This window comes from Acinonyx jubatus, chromosome B2 (genome assembly GCF_027475565.1).
Source record: "Acinonyx jubatus isolate Ajub_Pintada_27869175 chromosome B2, VMU_Ajub_asm_v1.0, whole genome shotgun sequence".
NCBI classification, from domain to species: Eukaryota; Metazoa; Chordata; class Mammalia; order Carnivora; family Felidae; genus Acinonyx; species Acinonyx jubatus.
Window position 1 is genome coordinate 108009446 of NC_069385.1, and position 18981 is coordinate 108028426.

Consider the following 18981-nt stretch of genomic DNA (forward strand, 5'->3'; position numbering starts at 1 on the left):
TTTTTTTTATTATTATTATTACATACTGGGGCACCTGGGTGGCTCAGTCAGTTAAGTGTCCAACTTCGGCTCAGGTCATGATCTCACAGTTCACGAATCCAAGCCCCACGTCGGGCTCTGTGCTGACAGCTCAGAGCCTGGAGCCTGCTTTGGATTCTGTGCCTCCCTCTCTCTCTCTCTCTCTGCCCCTCTCCTGCTTCCACTCTGTCTCTCAAAAAATAAATAAGTGCTAAAAAAATGTTTTTAAATAAAAATAAAAAATAAATGTTTAAAAAAAAGTAAAAAATAAAACATTTCTATTGTCCCAAAATAAAACTCCATATGCATAAAGTAGTAAGTCCGTATTCTCCCCTTTCTCTTTGCCTGGTTGCCTTCAATCTAGCTGGCTGTATGGATTTGCCTGCTGCGAACATTGCATATAAACAGAATCATACAATACGTGGCCTTTTGTGCTTGGCTTCTTTCAATTAGCATAATGTTTTCCAGGATAATCCACATGGTAGAATGTATCTGTACTTCCTTTTAAGGCAGTCATATTCCATTGTATGTATATCCCACACTTTCCATCTTTCCACTGATGAGCAATTTGCATTGTTTTCACCTTTTGGCTCTTGTGAATAGTGTTGCCTGTCCCATTATTCTTGAGTGTTTGCTCTACAACAGCAATTAACAAGCATTTTGGTTTCAGGGTCCCTTTACATCCCTAAAAAGTATTGGAGATCCCCAAAGAGTTTTTATGGAGGAGATATCGAAGTATGCAGATTTATGAAATTAAACTGAAAAATTTTTAAAGATTTAAGTATTTTTATGTTAACATAAACAACATGTTTTTATGAAAAATATATTTTAAAAAATCAGTGAGAAGAGAGGCATTGTTTTCTGTTTTTGCAAATCTCTTTAATGCCTGTCTTAATAAAAGACAGATGGATACTCATACTGACTTTGACATTCAATCTGTTGTGATAGGCTGTTTGGGTTGGCATATATGAAGAAAATGCAACCTTACTGACATACGTTGTTGGAAAAACGAGGACCTCGCAGGCCTCCTGAATGGTTTTGGGGATCCCCCCAAAGTCTTTCCATCACCCACTTTAAGGACTGCTGCTCTAAGGATTTCAATATATATCCTTAACTTTCAGAGTCCACCTAGAGTGAATATTATTCTACTTCATAAAAACTTTACAACCATATAGGTCCACTACCACGCCCCCTCCTTTACGTTATAACCATATGTGTGACATACATACACAACAAAAAGGACAGGAGCAAGGGGCACTTGGGTAGTTCTATTGGTTAAACATCTGACTTTGGCTCAGGTCATGATCTCACGGGTTTGTGGGTTCGAGTCCCGTGTCGGGCTCTGTGCTGACAGCTCGGGGCCTGAAGCCTGCTTCAGATTCTGTGTCTCCCTCTCTCTCTCTCTCTCTCTCTCTCTCTCTGCCCCTCCCCCACTTGCGTTCTGTCTCCCTCTCAAAAAGAAATACACATTAAAAAAAAAAAAAAAGGAGGGGCGCCTGGGTGGCTCAGTCGGTTGAGCGTCCGACTTCGGCTCAGGTCACAATCTCACAGTTCGTGGGTTTGAGCCCCACGTCGGGCTCTGTGCTGACAGCTCAGAGCCTGGAGCCTGTTTCAGATTCTGTGTCTCCCTCTCTCTCTGCCCCTCCCCTGTTCACGCTCTGTCTCTGTCTCAAGAATAAATAAACATTAGAAAACATTAAAAAAAAAAAAAGGAAAGGAGCAATAAACAGAATGATACAATTACAAAATTATTTTGCTTTAGACAGATGTTTTTTAAATAAATTGAGGAAAAAAGATAGCCTTTTATAGAGAAGAAATGAAAAAGAGATGATAGAATGTGAATGTCACCATGTTGCACTCTCCAATGAATTAACAGGTAGAGACAGTATGTATATGTGGCTGCTAAGATCATAGAAAGATAACCAGACATCAGCATGCCCTCTGGTGAAAGAGCACCCTCTACCATGTAGACTCTCGCCAAAGGGATTCGAACCTGTATCTGATTAAGTTTCTAGATCCAGGTGCTAATTTGATTGAAATAAGAGAGGGCAGAAGAACGTGTTGAATGTGAGTTGAACATTGAATATGAAGTCAGCAAAAACAGACTGTGAAAAAGTCCACACACTGTAAGGAAAAGAAGGAAATTAAGAGGGAATCCACAGATAAAAAGACTTAAAATGCATTTTCAGTAAGGTTTTTAGAATACATCTAAAAGGACACCTGGATGGCTCAGTTGGCTAAGCCTACGACTCTTGTTTTCGCTTCAGTTCATGATCTCAGTCATGATCCCATGGTTCCTGAGCTCAAGGGCTCTGCACTGACAGTGCACTGACAAGGGATTCTGTCTCTCTCCCCCTCTCCCCAGCTCCCTCGCTCTCTGTCTCTCTCTCTCTCTGTCTCGATAAAATACATCTAAGGACGTATATTTGGGTGATAAAACTATAAAGACACCCAAAATTGTGATAACTATTAAAGTCAGGGTAGTGGCCAGCTTTGGAAGGAGGAAGATGGCTGGGTAGGTCCAGGTAGAGTGCCTGGGATCGAGGCAAAGTTCTATTTTGCAATCAGGGTGGTGGATACAAAGATGTCTGCCTTCTAATAATAATTAAGCTATTCATTTGGTTTGGTTGACTTTTCTAAGTCTGTGTTTTATTATGTGATTTAGAAAGAAAAAAAAAAAGATTAAAAACAAAACAAACCTCTTACACAGGAGTTGGCCATTTTTTTTTTCCCAAAGGGCCAGATAGAAAGTATTTCAGATTTTCCTGGCCAAGAGGCAACTCGAGAATATTACGTTCGTACTTATAACCATTTAAAATGGGACAATTAAAAAAAAAAAAAAAGCCTAAAGACAAACCCAGGCATTACAACACTGAGGGTCCACTAAATCGCAGAATTCTGGATCCCAGGAGGCTCCCATCCCTGGAGTCCCAGGACCTGCGTCCCCATGCCCTTTCCCGGCTCCCGTGGGCGCCGCCCCCCTCCCATCCCCCCACCGCTGGTCCCCTCAACCTCCGCGTCTCTTAGCAACAGGCAGACGCAGCAGTCACTCAGATGGACGCAGGCTGAAGAGCATGGGAGCGAGCACGCATGCGCAGGGGGAGCTCCGGGCTCCACCAAGCTGCTCCGGGAGAAAGGGGAGAGCCTAGAAGCACCCAAGCCCTAGGACCCCGCCCCAAGCAAAAGTCTGTGTCCCAACTCTTCCCACAAGTCCTCTCCCACACTCTTGTCGCTCAAAGTATGGTCTGGTAGGCAAGGGGCAGCAACAGCATCACCTAGGAGCCTGCTAGAAAGACAGAATTGCGAGCTTACCCAGACCTACTAAGTCCGTGTCTGCAGTTTTAACAAGATCCCGGTAAATCCCTATGCATATAGACATTTGACAAGCGTTGCTTTCACAATCCAGACAGGGCAAAGCCGTAAACAAATACATCAAACTGGGAATACCTCTTACAGGTTGAACTTTTAACCTCGACACTAAAAGATGGCTTTTATGATGAGGAAGTTCCCAAAGCTGACTTCCCTATGCTCAGTAAGGGTAAAAATTCCCTTGTGTCTCCTCTGACCATCAGTCCAGGACAGAATGCATCACTGACCTCAGGTTCCTGCTCTCAAAGCCAAGGGGGAAATCAGGAGGAACAATTTCCATTCCCAGAGTAAGGGCAGGCGTTGCTTCTCATAAACAAGGTGAAAAGAGAACGCTCAAAGAATGGGTGCCTTGGGCCTGCCAAGATAAGTAAGTCAAACAACACAAGGGCAATCCCAAACCCAGGGAAGGCAGCACCCAAACCCAGCTGAACAGCTCCTAGTAAACAGACTCAGTTTACATTTTATTTTTTATTTATTGACTTATTTATTGTTAAACTTGTTAATGTTTAGAGACAGAGCGTGAGCCGGGTAAGGGCAGAGAGGGAGGGAGACACAGAATCCAAAGCAGGCTCCAGGCTCTGAACTGTCAGCACAGAGCCTGATGCGGGTTCGAACCCACGAGCTGTGAGATCATGACTTGAACCAAAGTCATACACTTAATCGACTGAGCCACCCAGGCGCCCCTCAGTTTGCATTTTAAACCCCAAAATGAAATTCTTACAAATACTAAGATGGATGATGAGTACTCCTGAGAGAAGTTCCCAGGTCAGTAACTTCTCAGTCTGGTGAGTTCTCCCCAGATATATCTGTCTTGGGAAACTGCAGACCTTAAGTTTCACTTCCTCATCAGAGGACAGTGGCAAATCAGAACAGACACATCACAATCCTAAAAGAACCACTTTGCTTCACGGAGGGGGGGGGACAGATTTACCAGAGAATACCACACTTAAACAAAAGAAAATGACCATTTTTTAATGGCAGGGACAAAACAGCAAGATAGAGGAAAAACCCTTCCTCCAACAGAAAACAACTCAAAAAAATGCATTTCTAAAACTCCATGATACATGCTATAACATAGATGAACCTTGTCAACATTATGCTAAGTGAAGTTACAAAAGATCATGTATTGTGTGATTCCATTTACATGAAATGTTCAGAATCGGCAAATCTACAGACAAAACAGATTAGTAGTTGCCTACCGCTGATGGGGGTGGTTAATAACTAAAGGGCATGAGGTTTCTTTTGGAGGTGATGAAAATGTTCTGAAAGTAATTATGATTCACAGACGATGATTCTGTGAATGTACTGAAAGCCACTGACTTGTACACTTTAAATGGGTGAACTGTAGGGTATATGAATTATATTTCAATAAAGCTGTTTGAAAAACATAATCCATGGCTCCACACTAGATCCACATGAGTCTAAAAACATGGAGTTCCTACTATAATACAAAAACTTTCTGAGAAAAATCTGAAAATGAAAGAAAGTTGTTGACGTCAGTAGTGGTTAGAGGCCCCAGCTAGATTTCTCTAGCAAAACACTCCCATCTCAGTTTGGGGAAGAATTTCACAGTCTTGTCTCAAGATCATCAATCTCACAGAAATCCCCATCTGGCTTTGGGTTCCTGTTCCAAAAACGCTGGAAAAACCAAAACAGGCAAAACACACTTTCAAAACAACACTTTTAATTTACGTGGGCAAGAGGAGAAACAGAGGATCATGGGATAGATGCTATGCTCTGTCAGAATACAAAGTTGAGAATTCACCATTGCTATGGAAACTCGAGTCCAAAAAGACTACACGTTTCCCAAGGAAACCATTTTTCAAAAGTCCCTAAATAACATAACTCATAAAGAATGACCAAAAGAGCCCATGTGGATGGCTGAGGCCTAGTAGGTGGCCACACTGATTTCAGCTCTGCTGCTCCGCTTTAACCTTCATGAGTTCTCTTCTTCACCTGTTTAATTTCCCAGGCCAAGAGCAGAGGTTATCATGAGAAGCCCAATGAGGGCCCTGGCTGTACCCACAAGGGCCTGTGTTGGCATCATGGTCACAGCTGTCACCACGGAGAAAAAGACAGAAGCGGGGGGTGGAACAGGTACCTCTCTTACCCTAATGCAAAGCACACAAAACCCTAGGGCTTTGGGAAACCTAGAGAGAGAGAAATCTCTGCAGCTATTGGTCAACAGCTTCATCCTGCCCTGACAACCTGGATTCCCTCTAATCCCCAGGCAAATTAAAAGACCAAATGTTATTTAGCAATTAATAAGGAAACAGATGCTATTTGCTCCTGTTCCAAGGGGCCTGCTTCAATCCCTAAGAACAAAACAGTCATTTCCAATGCCAAGGGCAAAGGGCATTGGCAAGTGCCTAGAACAGTGCCTGGCACATAGTTAATATTCAATATGTTTATTGAATGCTTCTTGAATGGATGCTAATATTACCTCCCTTGGCACTCTGCCTTCTTCCCTCAGCCTGGAAACACACACACACACACACACACACACACACGTGTGCGCGCGCACACACACGACGTTGAATCCAAGCCTGTTCACTGCAACTCCAGTTGTAACCTTGCAAAATTAATTAATAAACATGACAATTACTACTATGATATAGATTTCTGGAGAGCACGGATTTTTATTAAAGGATTTTGCTGTGACTAATATACCTTAAGAGCCTAAAACAATGCCTGGCACTAGTAGCTTCTAAATGAATATTTGTGTAATGACGAATGAATTAAGGGCCTACTATGTGCCCGGCAGCTGTGCTAGCTAGGCCTACTGCTGACGTCCCCTTCCCAATCACTTCTACCCGAGCGGCAGAGGCTGCCTTGAGTCCTCCTACCGCCAGGGGCCGCTGTACAAAGAGGGCGGCTTCCTTTCCACGCCACCTTCTATCCCCGCGGTGCCCCTTGACCCCGTGAAGTTACTGCCCCGAGTTAAGATGGCGGCGTCGATGGCAGCTGCAGCTCGGCGACTGCGGCGGGCCTTTCGAAGGTCGCCTCTGTGGGGGGGCCTCAGCCGTCGGCCGTTCTCATCCGAGCCCCCTCCAGCCTCGGCCACGGCCGTTCGGGACGCCTTCCTGAGCTTCTTTCGGGACCGCCACGGCCACCGACTGGTGCCGTCCGCCTCCGTGCGGCCCCGCGGCGACCCCAGTTTGCTTTTCGTCAATGCGGGCATGAACCAGGTGGGGGCTGAGCCACCCTGAGCGGGGGCGGAGTTTGTGATTTTTTTCCGGGGAGAAAGGCGCTGCGGGATTGGGCAAAAGAAGGGAGGGGCGGAGCTCTTGGCTTTGGAGGAAAGGGCCGTTTGTTGTTAGGCTGAGTCGTTGGGGGCACAAGTTAGGGCTTGGGGAGGGCCCGACCTCGGAGCTTGGGTTGGGATTTAGTTTTAGGTCCGAGAATGGAGTGTGTGGAGTTCTCTGGGGGCAGACTGGTGGGGGCAGTCTGGCTTAATTTATTCATGCTGTAAATAAAGGTAACTAATTCGTTAAATAAACGTTTGTTGAGCACATTTTATGTGCTAGACTGTATTCTCTAAGCTTTTGACTTTGAGCACCACTTACCCTCTCTAGATTTGTCTTCACCTGTAAAATGAGCAGGGAGGGGGGAATCGGTTAACCGTAGAGACTTTTTTTTTAAGTTTATTTTTATTTTGAGAGAGAGAGAGCAAGTGGGGAGGGGCAGAGAGAGAGGGAGACAGAATCCCAAGCAGGCTTGGGGCGCCTGGGTGGCTCAGTGGGTTAAGTGGCCGACTTCGGCTCAGGTCATGATCTCGCAGCCCCGCGTCGGGCTCTGTGCTGACAGCTCAGAGCCCGGAGCCTGCTTCACATTCTGTGTCTCCTTCTCTCTCTGCCCCTTCCCTGCTCATGCTGTGTCTCTCTGTCTCAAAAATAAATAAACATTAAAAAAAAAATTAAAAAAAAAAAAAAAAAAGAATCCCAAGCAGGCTCCATGCTGTCAGCGCAGAGGCTGATGCAGGGCTTGAACTCACAAACCGTGAGATCATGACCTGAGCTAAAATCAAGAGTTAGAAGCTCAGCCGACTGAGCCACCCAAGCACCCCAAACGTAGAGGCTATTAAATGCTGAGTTTGTGAGGCATGCCCAGTGCCCTGTGGTCTTGGTTTTATACTGAAGTTATTGGGTGTGGTTTAAAGAAGCTGACATGAAGGATGAAGCCATTCAGTGCCCTGTTTCCCGCCACCAACATAGTCCTCCTTCTTTTATGTTGCCTAATTTACTAGCAGAGTATCTCTGTTTCCTGATTTATTTACCTCTTGTCTGCTCCACACACATCAGAGATGGGTGCCTCCAGGCTTCCAGATTGCCCCTTAGCCAAGACCACACCGCACTCTCGGGGGCACAGTCAGCCTTCACTCTGAACACCCCACTCCCCACTTCTCCCGTCTACGGAGGGAGTGAGAACTGGGACCTTCGTGTGTTTCCAGTTCAAGCCAATCTTCCTGGGCACCGTGGATCCACGAAGCGAAATGGCAGGCTTCCGACGTGTGGCCAACAGCCAGAAATGTGTGAGGGCTGGAGGACGCCACAACGACCTGGAGGATGTGGGCCGAGACCTTTCCCATCACACCTTCTTTGAGATGCTTGGCAATTGGGCTTTTGGGGGTGAATATTTTAAGGTGAGTCTCCAGGAAGCCCTAGAGTTAGAAAAAAGGTCATTGGTCAACCAAGAAGGGGCTCAAGAGGAGTCCTGTCTCCACTCCTAAGCCCTGCTTGGACAGGGCTCATACTACACAGGAAGGCAAAGTGCTAGATGAACAAGTATGATGAGACTGTGTCTCACTTCCCTAATTGGATTGTAAGTGTGAGGGCCAGGACTGTGCCTCCTGCCTAATGGCTGGTTGGTAATTGTTGAATGAATAAATGGTCAGACAAATACTAAAATGCAGGAGTTAGAAATCATCCCAGGTTAGGGTGGAAAGACAACTTCATGGAGAGAGTGGGACTTGAAGGAAAGGATCTAAAGGAGGGGTGAAGTTTTCTGGACAGGAAAAAAACTCAAGCAGAAATGGTCATGGTTTGTTCTGGAAACAAGGAGGGCAGTGGAATTTTGTGTTAAGCTGAGGGCTGAACTCATGTGGCTTGATTGGTGCTTCAGCGGGGCCCTCTTCTCACCATTTTCCTCCTCCCATCCCATGTGGGTTTCCCCTGCAGGAGGAGGCTTGCCGCATGGCCTGGGAACTGCTGACTCAGGTCTACGGGATCCCTGAAGACAGGCTCTGGGTCTCCTACTTTGGTGGTGACCCCAAGGCAGGGCTGGACCCAGACCTGGAGAGCAGGGACATCTGGCTCAGCTTAGGGTAAGTCTGCCTCTGCCCCTTGTGTCCACTTCCAGAGGGCAAGAGGACTGGCAAATGGAGAGTACCAGCATCAGTCATCAGAGTCTTAGCATCTGCTCCCAGAACAGATTGGGGTCAGCCCTGTTTCTCCTCTTGCTGGCTCTCATGGCAGAGAGGGTTTTGGCTTCCAGGTTTGTCTGTCTCCCTACCACCCGCCTGGCTTTCTTGTCAGGGTGTGTGCCAGTCATGTGCTTTCCTTTGGACCACAAGAGAACTTCTGGGAAATGGGGAACACTGGCCCCTGTGGGCCCTGCACAGAGATCCACTATGACCTGGCTGGGAGAGGGGGAGCCCCCCAGCTGGTGGAGCTGTGGAATCTGGTCTTCATTCAACACAACAGGTAATGGGGTGCTGAAGTAGAAGGAAAATCCCTGGCCAGAAGTGGGCAAGGTGGCATTCAGGAGACTTTGATCCATTTCTTATAAAAAAAAAAAAACAAAAACACCTAAATGGTGTTTACTGTGTGCCAGGTACATTTCTAAACACTTTTCAGGTAATAACTGATTTAACCCTAGTCTTTGCTCGTGACACTTTCAACTAGTCACTGCTGTCCGCCGGCTTCTGTTCTCTCATCACTGGATGGCACAGAGCCTGGTGGTCTCTAAGATTTTCTCCCAGCCTTGACATGTCTCTTTCTCAGGGCAAAGAATTCTGTCCCAGAAAGGGGATGTGTGGGTCCAGGCAAGGGCCCAAGCAGGGGTGAGGGTGGAGATCACCCTTTATGAGAAAGTACAGGACCCAAGGCCATCACTGTCTGCCTTTGTGGGAGAGGGGTGGATACCGCCTTCTGTTTCCTCCCACTGTCAGCCCCTCCTCGTTCCTCCGCTGCACTTGGGCATCTGCCTCACCCCAGTAATCCCATGTGGGGCCTCACCTTGCACACCTTCCCTGGCCAGAGAGGCAGATGGAAACCTGCAGCCCCTGCCCCAGCGGCACGTGGACACGGGAATGGGCCTGGAAAGGCTGGTGGCCGTGCTGCAAGGCACGCGCTCCACTTACGACACTGATCTCTTCTCCCCGCTGCTTGACGCCATTCAGCAGGTGAGCCGGCCTCTTCCCTTCCAGAAGCTGGCGCTTTGTTGAGAACTCTGAATACTCCTGCATGTGGAAACCTTGCCCAGCCAAGGATAGCAGGGTCAAACATGAGGCTGGGATTTGTATTTATTACCTGATACTGCTCCCAAATCCTTCCTTCCTTCGCATCTTCAAAAAATAGGTGTTTAGTGCCTACTTTGTGTGTAGTCCCTTGTGCTTAGTAGAAGAGATTACATTGTAGCCTAAGAGATAAATAAGTAAGTGTATTAAAGAACAAGACGGCAGATTTGAACCAGATTGCAGATTGTGACCAGGTAGTAAAATGGATGATAGTAACTGTGGTGGGGGTAGGGGGGTCGGTGGAGAGGAATCTTCGATGAAGTGTTTGGGGAAGGCTCACCAAGGAGGTGATCTCTGAGCTGGAACCTGAAAGAGGAGAGCCAGCCACAAGAAGCTCATTCCAGGCGGAGGGGATGGCAGGTACCAAGGCCCTGAGGCAGGAAAGGAACACAAAGGTGGCCTAGAGCTAGCCAGAGTAGAATCACCTGGGATGTAGCTGGAGACTGTGTGACTGCGCTTTTGTTGTGTAACAAAGCACCTAATACTTTGTAGTTTAAAATAACAACCATTCATTTAGCATATGAGTCTGTGAGCTAGCAATGCTGGCTGGGCTCTGTTGGGTCAACCTTTTGGTCTTCTGTGAGTTCATTCATAACACCTATAGATAGCTGCTAGGCAGCTGTAGTTCGAGGACTGGCTGGCTGTTTGGGGCAACGGGGGTGACCTGGCTGTGTGTCTGTCAAGCAGCAGGCTAGCTTGGGGTTGTTCCCATCCCAAGGCAGCAAGTTCCAAGAAGGAGAACAGAAGCACACCAGGTCTCTTGAGGCTTAGGCTCAGGACAGTGTCCTTTCCACCTCATTCTGTTGGCCAAAGCAAGTCGCAAGGCTAGCCTAGGTTCAAGGGATAGAGAAATAGATTCTATCCTTGGATGGGAAGCAGCTGTGGTCTCGTTGTAAAGCGGCAAGCACACTGAAGAGGGAAGGATTGTGGCCATTTTTGCAAACAATCTACCATAGAAAGGAAGGCAGAAGTCCAACCTTCTGGGCCCTTGAAGTCCAAAGTGGGGCTCCTATTATGCTAAGTGTAGTGAAAAGGGTTCTGCGTGGGGGGGGGGGGGGGCATGATCTGATTGACACTTTTAAAGGCCCCTCTTGTTGCCGCGTGAAGGATGAGCTGGAGGGAGACCTAGAAGAAGCTAAGAAGCCAATTGGGAGGCTGTTTTGTAGTAAAGGGAGGAGACAGGAGGGCATGGTTGAGGCTGGTAGCTGTGGAAGTGGAGAAAAGTAATTGATTTGAAAGATCTCACAAAGGCAGGACAGGAGCAAAAGTCCCCAGTGACAGACTGGATGAGGAAGGGAAATAAAAATCAAGGCTCGCTCTCTAGTTTTTGACTTGAGCAGTGTGGTGAATGGCAGGACTGTTAATTGAGAGGAGGAAGCTCAGGAAAGAGACAGGTTTAGAGCTGGATGCATCAGCCATCTGCTTTGGAGCACTTACACATAGGCACAGCTTACACCTCCCTCCCTGCCCCCCACAAAGGCTGGAGAAGTGGGCGTGGGCAGTGGAGTCAGGCCGGTGCACATCTCAGATCTGCTCCTGATGCGTTGTGTGGCCTCGTGCCACTTAGCTCCTCAGAGCCTCGGTTTCCTCTTTAAAGCGAGACTAGTAATACCTCCCAGAGCAGGATGTTTTGGATACTAGGCAACGCTTCCTTCAAGCACCCTCCCCGTTCTGATGGTAGAAATTCAGTAAATTATCACAGCTGTGATTGTTGTGAGTGCTGACTGTGGCCCTGGGAGGGCAGGGACTGACTCCCTTTTATGTTTGAAGCTTCTCCAACCAGGTCATTCCAGATGTGATCAGCTTTAGGGGTGAGGGCTCTAGAGATGATGAAGGGCACCCCACCCAGACCACATCAGGCAGGACCAGCAGCCATGTCTCCTTGTCTCTCGCTCTCCAGGGTTGCGGGGTGCCCCCTTACTTGGGTCGGGTAGGAGCAGCAGACGAGGGGCGCACAGACATGGCATACCGCGTGGTGGCTGATCACATCCGCACACTCAGCGTCTGCATCGCCGACGGTGTCTGCCCCGGAATGTCGGGTGCCCCGTGAGTCTGGCAGGGGCTGCGAGGGCGGGGGGTGGGGGGTGTTGCAGGGGAGAGGTGGGTCAGGAGGAGTGGGGGAAGGGAGAGGGCTCTGAGATGAGAGCACCCACTCTGAACCTCGTCCTCCCCACTCTCCATACTGCTGACCGAGGGTTGCAGGCGGTTCTTATCTGGCTTCTGAACCCCTCTAGGTTGGTGCTTCGTCGGATCCTTCGTCGAGCTGTGCGGTTCTCTACAGAGGTGTTGCGGGCACCACCTGGCTTCCTAGGCAGCCTGGTGCCTGTAGTGGTGGAGACCCTGGTGAGAGCAGAACTTATTCTTCTGGGCTTCCCCAGGTGCTCAGGAAGCTTGCCACTGAGCCTAGACGGTGCCCTCAGCCTAGGCTCCCCACCCTAAATGGCCAGCCCCAGGTCTTGTCAGGCTGAGAAAGCCAAGACTGAATCCAAAAAGCAGGGAGCCCTCAGGAGGCCTCCCTGTCCTGGCTTCTGAGCCTCTTGAGTTTGGGACCCCCTTCTGTCCGTATTCCCTGTTTGAGTCTGCCATCCATCAGCCGGAGCTGAGCTTCCAAGGCAGGCGTCCTCAGGGAGGTCCAGGGTGGGGAGGTTGCCTTTCACACCTTCTCAGCCCTCTGCCTCCCCCAGGGAGATGCTTATCCAGAACTGCGGAAGCACTCAGCCCAGGTACTGGCTTTGGATGGGGAGGGAGGGGCCAAAAAGAGAGGGGTAGAGAGCGGCTCTCCCTTCCAGGAGGCCCAGCTCCAGTCCCACCCTGCCCCCCTGTTCAGATAGTCAACCTGGTGTCAGAGGACGAGGCAGCCTTCCTGGCCTCCCTGCAGCGGGGTCGGCACATCATCGATCAGACCCTGAGGCGCCTGGGGCCTTCTGATTTGTTCCCTGGTGAGTGAGCAGCCTGGCCAGGGTGTGAGGGGCTCACTCAGGTGAACCAAGGCAGGAAGAGGACAGAGCTCTGAGGCAGGCGTGTGCCTAGCATGCAGACCCTCCTCCCCATGTCCCTCTCCCTGCACTGTCTCCAACACCTACATCTCTCTGTGGCGGGACACCACCCTCCTTCTCCCCACTTCCCCTCTGTCCAGCTGGCCCTGCCACCAGTCTCTGCTTCCCAAGGCCGGCTTCATCCCGAGAATGAGCCTCCCTTCTCCTCTGAGATGACAGATGACAAGGGAGTCTCCTGGGCTACCCTCCGCTCTGGCCTTTGAGCCTAAAGACTGACCCCTCTCCTGGACCTACCGGGTGTAGGAAGAGGACACTTGTGCTTGGTACCTGGTGGCTGCTGTGTGGTTGGAAAAGCCCTGGCCCTTATTTCTCCCTCACTTCTTCCCCCTCAGTCTATCCTGCCCTCCCCTCTGAACACCCTTTGTCTTCCTTCTTCAAAGCTGAAGTGGCTTGGTCCTTATCGCTGTCTGGGAACCTGGGGCTCCCCCTGGACCTGGTAGAGCTGATGCTGGAGGAGAAGGGGGTGCGGCTGGACTCTGCTGGGCTGGCGCGGCTGGCCCAGGAGGAGGCCCAGGTACACGCTGGGGCACCCCTGCCCAGGCTTCTGTTGGGACAGTCCCTTCCCCAGCCCTGAGTTCCTGGGGGAGGAGCTGCAGCTATTGAGGGAAACAGGAGACAGGGTCTGTCCCCTCACCTCAGGCCCCACCCACAGCCTGTAGAGGAGAACTCTAATACAGTGGACTGAACAGAACCAGGAATGGGGAGAGGCCAGCACAGCATCCTAGAGAGGGGAGCGGTGGGTGAAGGGGGCCTCATCCTGAGACCCTGCATGATGGGTGGTTCACCAGCCAGCCCAGGGTCTCTAGCAGCCAGCCAAGCCCCGAGGGCTTATTCCAGAGGGGCTGCAGAGTCCACACAGCTGTGTGACAGGGGCAGGGCTCTGTGGAGGCTCAGGTCCCACTGCACTGTCCGTGTACCCCTTCCCTATGCATGCGCCCATCCTGCAGCACCGGTTACGGCAGGCCGAGCCAGCTCAGGAGCGGGGACTGCAGCTCAATGTCCACGCACTGGGGGAGCTGCAGCGCCGAGGGGTGCCCCCAACTGACGACAGTCCCAAGTACAACTACTCTCTTCGACCCAGCGGGGGTTATGGTGAGAGGCTGGACTGAGGCTGGTGGCCACAAGCGTCCCTGGCGGTTTCTGGGAGGGACAGAGGGACATCTGTGAGGGTTGCTACCAGCCCTATACATTTCATGGGGGGCGGGGGTGGGGGGGTGGGGAGGGCGGCGAGGGGGTTATAGCCACCAGGGGTCGCTGTGGCCCCTGAAAGTGCCCCTCTACCAGCTACATGCCCATTGGCTTCAAGTAAGGTACACACCAACGGCCCAGGGCCCACACCCCTGCCCAGCACTGATAACCATTCTTCTTTCTGGCAGAGTTTGGCACCTGCGAGGCGCAGGTGCTCCAGCTATATACAGAGGACGGGACAGCTGTGGCCTCTGTGGGGAAAGGCCAGCGTTGTGGCCTTCTCTTGGACAAAACCAACTTCTACGCTGAACAGGGGGGTCAGGCTTCAGACCGAGGCTACCTGGTGCGGGTGGGGCAGGAGGTGAGCCCCCATGCGCGCGCGCGCGCGCACACACACACACACACACACACACACACACACACAGACAAGTTAATTTCTGCAGAAGGCAGACCCGACCTGGGAAGGGAGCCAAGGGGAGGGAAAAGCTACAAGCAGTTGCTCCAGTGCCTTGGCCCCTGCCCTTCCCCAGGATGTACTGTTCCCAGTGCCCCGGGCCCAGGTCTGTGGAGGCTTCATCCTGCACGAGGCTGTGGCCCCTGAGGGCCTGAAGGTTGGGGACCAGGTGCAGCTACATGTAGATGAGGTAAGGCCCCAAGCCCTGATATTTAGAATATCCTGCAGCCTCTTGACTCTCCCTACGCCCCAGGATTCTGGGTGACAAAAGTGTTTCAGGCCTGGCGTCTAGGCTGCATGGAGAAGCACACGGCCACCCACCTGTTGAACTGGGCACTCCGGCAGACCCTGGGCCCCGGCACGGAGCAGCGAGGTTCCCATCTCAACCCCGAGCGGCTGCGCTTCGATGTGGCCACCCAGGTGAGGAAGACAGAAAGGCTTAAAAAGAGGTAGTTTGGTGGCTTGGGGGGGGGGGGGGGGGGCGGTGGGAGGGGGAGTTTGGCCAGTCCAAGGACCTAGGCTCCCTGTCGCTCAGTCACTGTGAGGCCGTGAGGGACGTCTTCATCTCGGCATCCTGCACCAGCGAGGGGTCAGGTTAGATAGCCTCTGAAGCCTCCGGCCACCCAGCTTCCTTGTTGCCGCTGTCACCCAAGACATTCTTGCTCAAGCAGAGCTGCCCTCCCTTCTCTGTCACCCTTCCTTCCTCGCACATCTAGCTCTGTCCTTGCACCTGCATCTACCCCATCCTGTGTTTCTCTTCCATTAGGCTGGCCCTTGTGGTGAGCTCCCTCGGTACAGAACAGCATTTTCTGTTACATCAATTTTTAGTGCCTGATGAGAGGCCTGCAATTCCCAACAGCTTTCTAAGGAAAAGAACTGTCTACTCCACAAAGGTTGATTGAGCACCTGCTCGGTGCTAGCCACTGTTTGAGAACCTGAGGAGAGTCAGTGAACACGGACTGCTTCTTACTGCTTTGGTTACAGGCACGCAGCTAACTGCCTGTCGGTCTATCCATTTCCCCCTACCCCACCAGGCTCCACTGACCCCAGAGCAGCTCCGGGCAGTGGAGGGCACGGTGCAGGAGGCCGTGGGGCAGGATGAGGCCGTGTACATGGAGGAGGTGGCCCTGGCACGCACTGCCCACGTCCCTGGCCTGCGCTTTCTGGATGAGGTGAGTTGGGGAGGCCCCTTGGTGAGACTGCCTGCCCCTCACGGGCTGGTGAACAGACTGGTCCCCTCTCCTCCTCAGGTATACCCAGACCCTGTGCGGGTGGTGTCAGTGGGGGTGCCCGTGGCCGAGGCGCTGGACCTCGCCTCCCAGGCTGCGCTGCAGACCTCTGTGGAGCTGTGCTGTGGGACGTGAGTCACTCCTTTCGGCCTGCCCCAGCCCGGGGCCTGAGATCCTCACCCTTCTTTGGTCTTTGGAGCCACCAGCCCCCGGGTTGGAGCTTAGGTTGCTCCTTTCCGTCCCACCATGCCCCTTGACTTCCTTCTCCCTCCCTCTGCCTATAGGCACCTGCTGCGCACAGGGGCTGTAGGGGACCTGGTCATCGTTGGGGAGCGCCAGCTCTCCAGGGGCACCACCCGCCTGCTGGCCGTCACCGGGGAGCAGGCCCAGCAGGTTGGCACACCGGCAGGGTCCAGGAGGCCACCGGATTTGGGGGAGGGGGGGGTGGAGGGAGCACACATGGCCGAAACTCTCAGGCCGGGGAATGCCCAGCAACAGAACCAGTGTTGGTACATGTGCGCTGCCAACAGCTGGCATCTGTTGTGATTATTTGGTGCCTTGACTGGGCCTCATTGTTCAGTATTTCTGTCTTGGCCCTGACTAGCAGTGGGTTGAGAGCCCCCCTGTCCTGGGGAGGTGACAGCAAGCCGAGCAGCCCTGAGCATCCCGTTCCCTCCTGGCAGGCCCGAGAGGTGGGCCAGGCTCTGGCCCAGGAGGTAGGAGCCGCGGCAGAACGGCTGAGTCGGGGCAGCCAGGATGTGGTGGAGGCTCAGCGACTATCCAAGGACATGGGACGACTCACTGATGTGAGGGTCACTGCTGCCGCGGAGCTGTTCCCCACTCTCTCCTGGCCCTCTTCCCCATGCCTCGGTCTCTCCCCCAATTCCTCTGGGACTCCTGCTGGCCTAGATATTTGTTGTTTGTCTGCAGGGTGGGATGTGGTGGGTGTGATCTCTTCCCTTGCTCTGCTGGCTCCTGGCTCCGAGACTGGGAGGGGCGCGGCTGATGTACTGTTTGTGGCCTTAGGCTGTGGACACTGCGGTGATGCCCCAGTGGCAGCGGCGGGAGCTGCAGGCCACGCTGAAGGTGCTGCAGCGACGTGCCAACACTGCCATCCGGAAGCTAGAAACGGGGCAGGTGAGAGGAGGTTCGGCTGTACCCACGGGGGCAGGTACCCAGCACACTTGGCGAGGGGCAGAGGCACTCCAGCATGCACACGGAGAAGCTTCGCGACCTGGCACGGGGCCTGACGCAGGGGGTGGGGTGCAGCTCCTGTCTCTCCTGCCAGCTGGGTGCCATCACCAGGCCATTTCCCCCACTTCTTTCTCTGCCAAACCGTGTCTGTCCTTCAACTCCCAAGTCTGGCTCAGACTCGCCCTCTAGGAAGCTGACTGACTTGATTACGCCTTTCAGCCCCCAGTGCCACTTGACCGTGGATCTGCCTTCCTCCCACCCCCTTTCATCCATCTGTGCTCCAGCCTTAGTCCTTCACCTTCAGTGGCCTATTTGTAGGGGCCTGGAGCTGTGGTGAAAGGGACGAGGTGAGGGACGAGAGGAAGGACACAGGCCATTTGAGGCAGAGCCCCTGGCACCTCTCCTCCAAGCCAAAGACCTTTGCTGGCGGAGGGGATTTCTGGACGGGGGCTCGATTCAGAAGTGGGGCCCGGCTGCCTTCCACCCTTATCCCTGTGCCGTCCTTCCTGCCCCGCAGGCTGCACAGAAAACCCAGGAGCTGCTGCGCCGGCATTCAGAGGGGCCCCTGATTGTGGACACAGTCTCCACTGAGTCCCTCTCCGTGAGTGTGGCCCCACGGTCTGGGGAGGGGAAGGTCCTGGCTGGGAGGTAGCTGGGAGTCCAGAGAGCTGTGGGCTCACTGTCTCCCCTTCCCTGCCCAGGTGCTGGTGAAGGTGGTACGGCAGCTGTGTGAGCGGGCGCCTCGCACGTCTGTGCTACTGCTCAGCCCCCAGCCGCTGGGGCACGTGTTGTGTGCCTGTCAGGTGGCCCAGGTGAGGGAAGGAGGAGAGCAGCCCCACCCACCCATCCTGGTCCAGCTCTCCAGTTGCACACCTTTGATTCCTCCAAGGCTGGGTAGAGGTGATCTAGGAGGACACCCCAGGACAGGGACAGGGCCGTCTCCTCCCTAACCACAGCCCCCCACCAGAGAAGGCACCGTGGTGGTCCCTAATTATGACCATCCAGGCCACACATCCCTTGCAAACAAGTAGCAGACATTCAGTAACCTCCACACACTTTCCCAGCCCCATGCTCTCCTGTCTCCTGACAAATCACTGTGATGCCACTCTCAAAGGGTAGATGGAGTGAGCACTGGTGGGGAGGGCTGCTCTGCATCACTGCCCGTTCTCTCTTGGTTCCCAGGGTACCACACCAGCCTTCACAGCAGAGGCCTGGGCACTGGCGGTATGCAGCCACATGGGGGGCAAGGCCTGGGGCTCTCAAGTGGTGGCTCAGGGCACCGGAACGACGGCTGACCTGGAAGCTGCCCTCAGGACAGCCCGAGCCTACGCCCTCAACCAGCTCTGAGCCGGGCTCGCCAGGGACTCACATAGACTGGACAGACTGCCGACAGGCCAGTGCCAGGAACCCTTGAAGGAGCCAGCAGAACCTCCCCGGAGGCTGAAGCAAAGGACTAAAGACTGGAGGCCAAGCAGCTGAGCCCTAGGGGGCTGCCTTGGGCCAGGCCCCGTGAGGACACGAGGAGTTGGGGTTCTGGAAGGCAGAAGTGGGCCCAGAGACACACCCCCACTGGATGAATGTGAAGCCATGGACTGTCTTGGCTGTGAGTGCTCATCAACAAGTATTTCACTGCAGCCAGGAAGTTCCAGAAGTTCTTCTGCTTAAAAAAGAACAGCTTTCCCCTCCCAGCAACCTGGTAAGGGTGCTCTGTCACCCGGCTGATCCCTCACACTGGATCGAACAGTCACCCATCATCCAAATCAGAACCATCCTCCTCGCCACGGGTGTTTAACAGGTTTTCCGTGCCAGCCTGGGCACCCACAAAGGCCTCGCTGGCCACCAAGATCCAGAACTGTCTTATGAAAGTCATTACAGCAGGGCACACCCTCTCTGGTGTCACTTGTGTCATTAACAGTGACTTCACATTTTAGCGAAGGCCCTGGTGATTTGTTGAGA

General features: G+C 52.5%; 1 protein-coding gene across 4 annotated transcripts; it reads left to right on the plus strand.

Moving 5' to 3' along the window:
* Positions 1-6301: 6301 nt before the first annotated feature.
* Positions 6302-18914, plus strand: AARS2 (alanyl-tRNA synthetase 2, mitochondrial). 4 transcript variants are annotated; one of them, XM_015071122.3, is made up of 22 exons: positions 6302-6575; positions 7838-8029; positions 8565-8710; positions 8922-9089; positions 9646-9790; positions 11805-11950; positions 12139-12247; positions 12589-12627; positions 12732-12843; positions 13341-13474; positions 13908-14052; positions 14337-14509; positions 14679-14792; positions 14882-15022; positions 15637-15774; positions 15853-15962; positions 16116-16224; positions 16515-16637; positions 16858-16968; positions 17543-17626; positions 17727-17837; positions 18208-18914. In XM_015071122.3, exons 1-22 carry the CDS (start codon positions 6333-6335, stop codon positions 18370-18372), a joined length of 2958 nt encoding a protein of 985 aa, XP_014926608.2. In that variant the 5' UTR covers positions 6302-6332; the 3' UTR covers positions 18373-18914. The 4 variants fall into 4 exon arrangements, with proteins under 4 accessions (XP_014926608.2, XP_053078709.1, XP_053078710.1 ...); XM_053222736.1 differs by lacking the exon at positions 6302-6575 and adding an exon at positions 6637-6865; XM_053222734.1 differs by lacking the exon at positions 17727-17837.
* Positions 18915-18981: the final 67 nt, after the last annotated feature.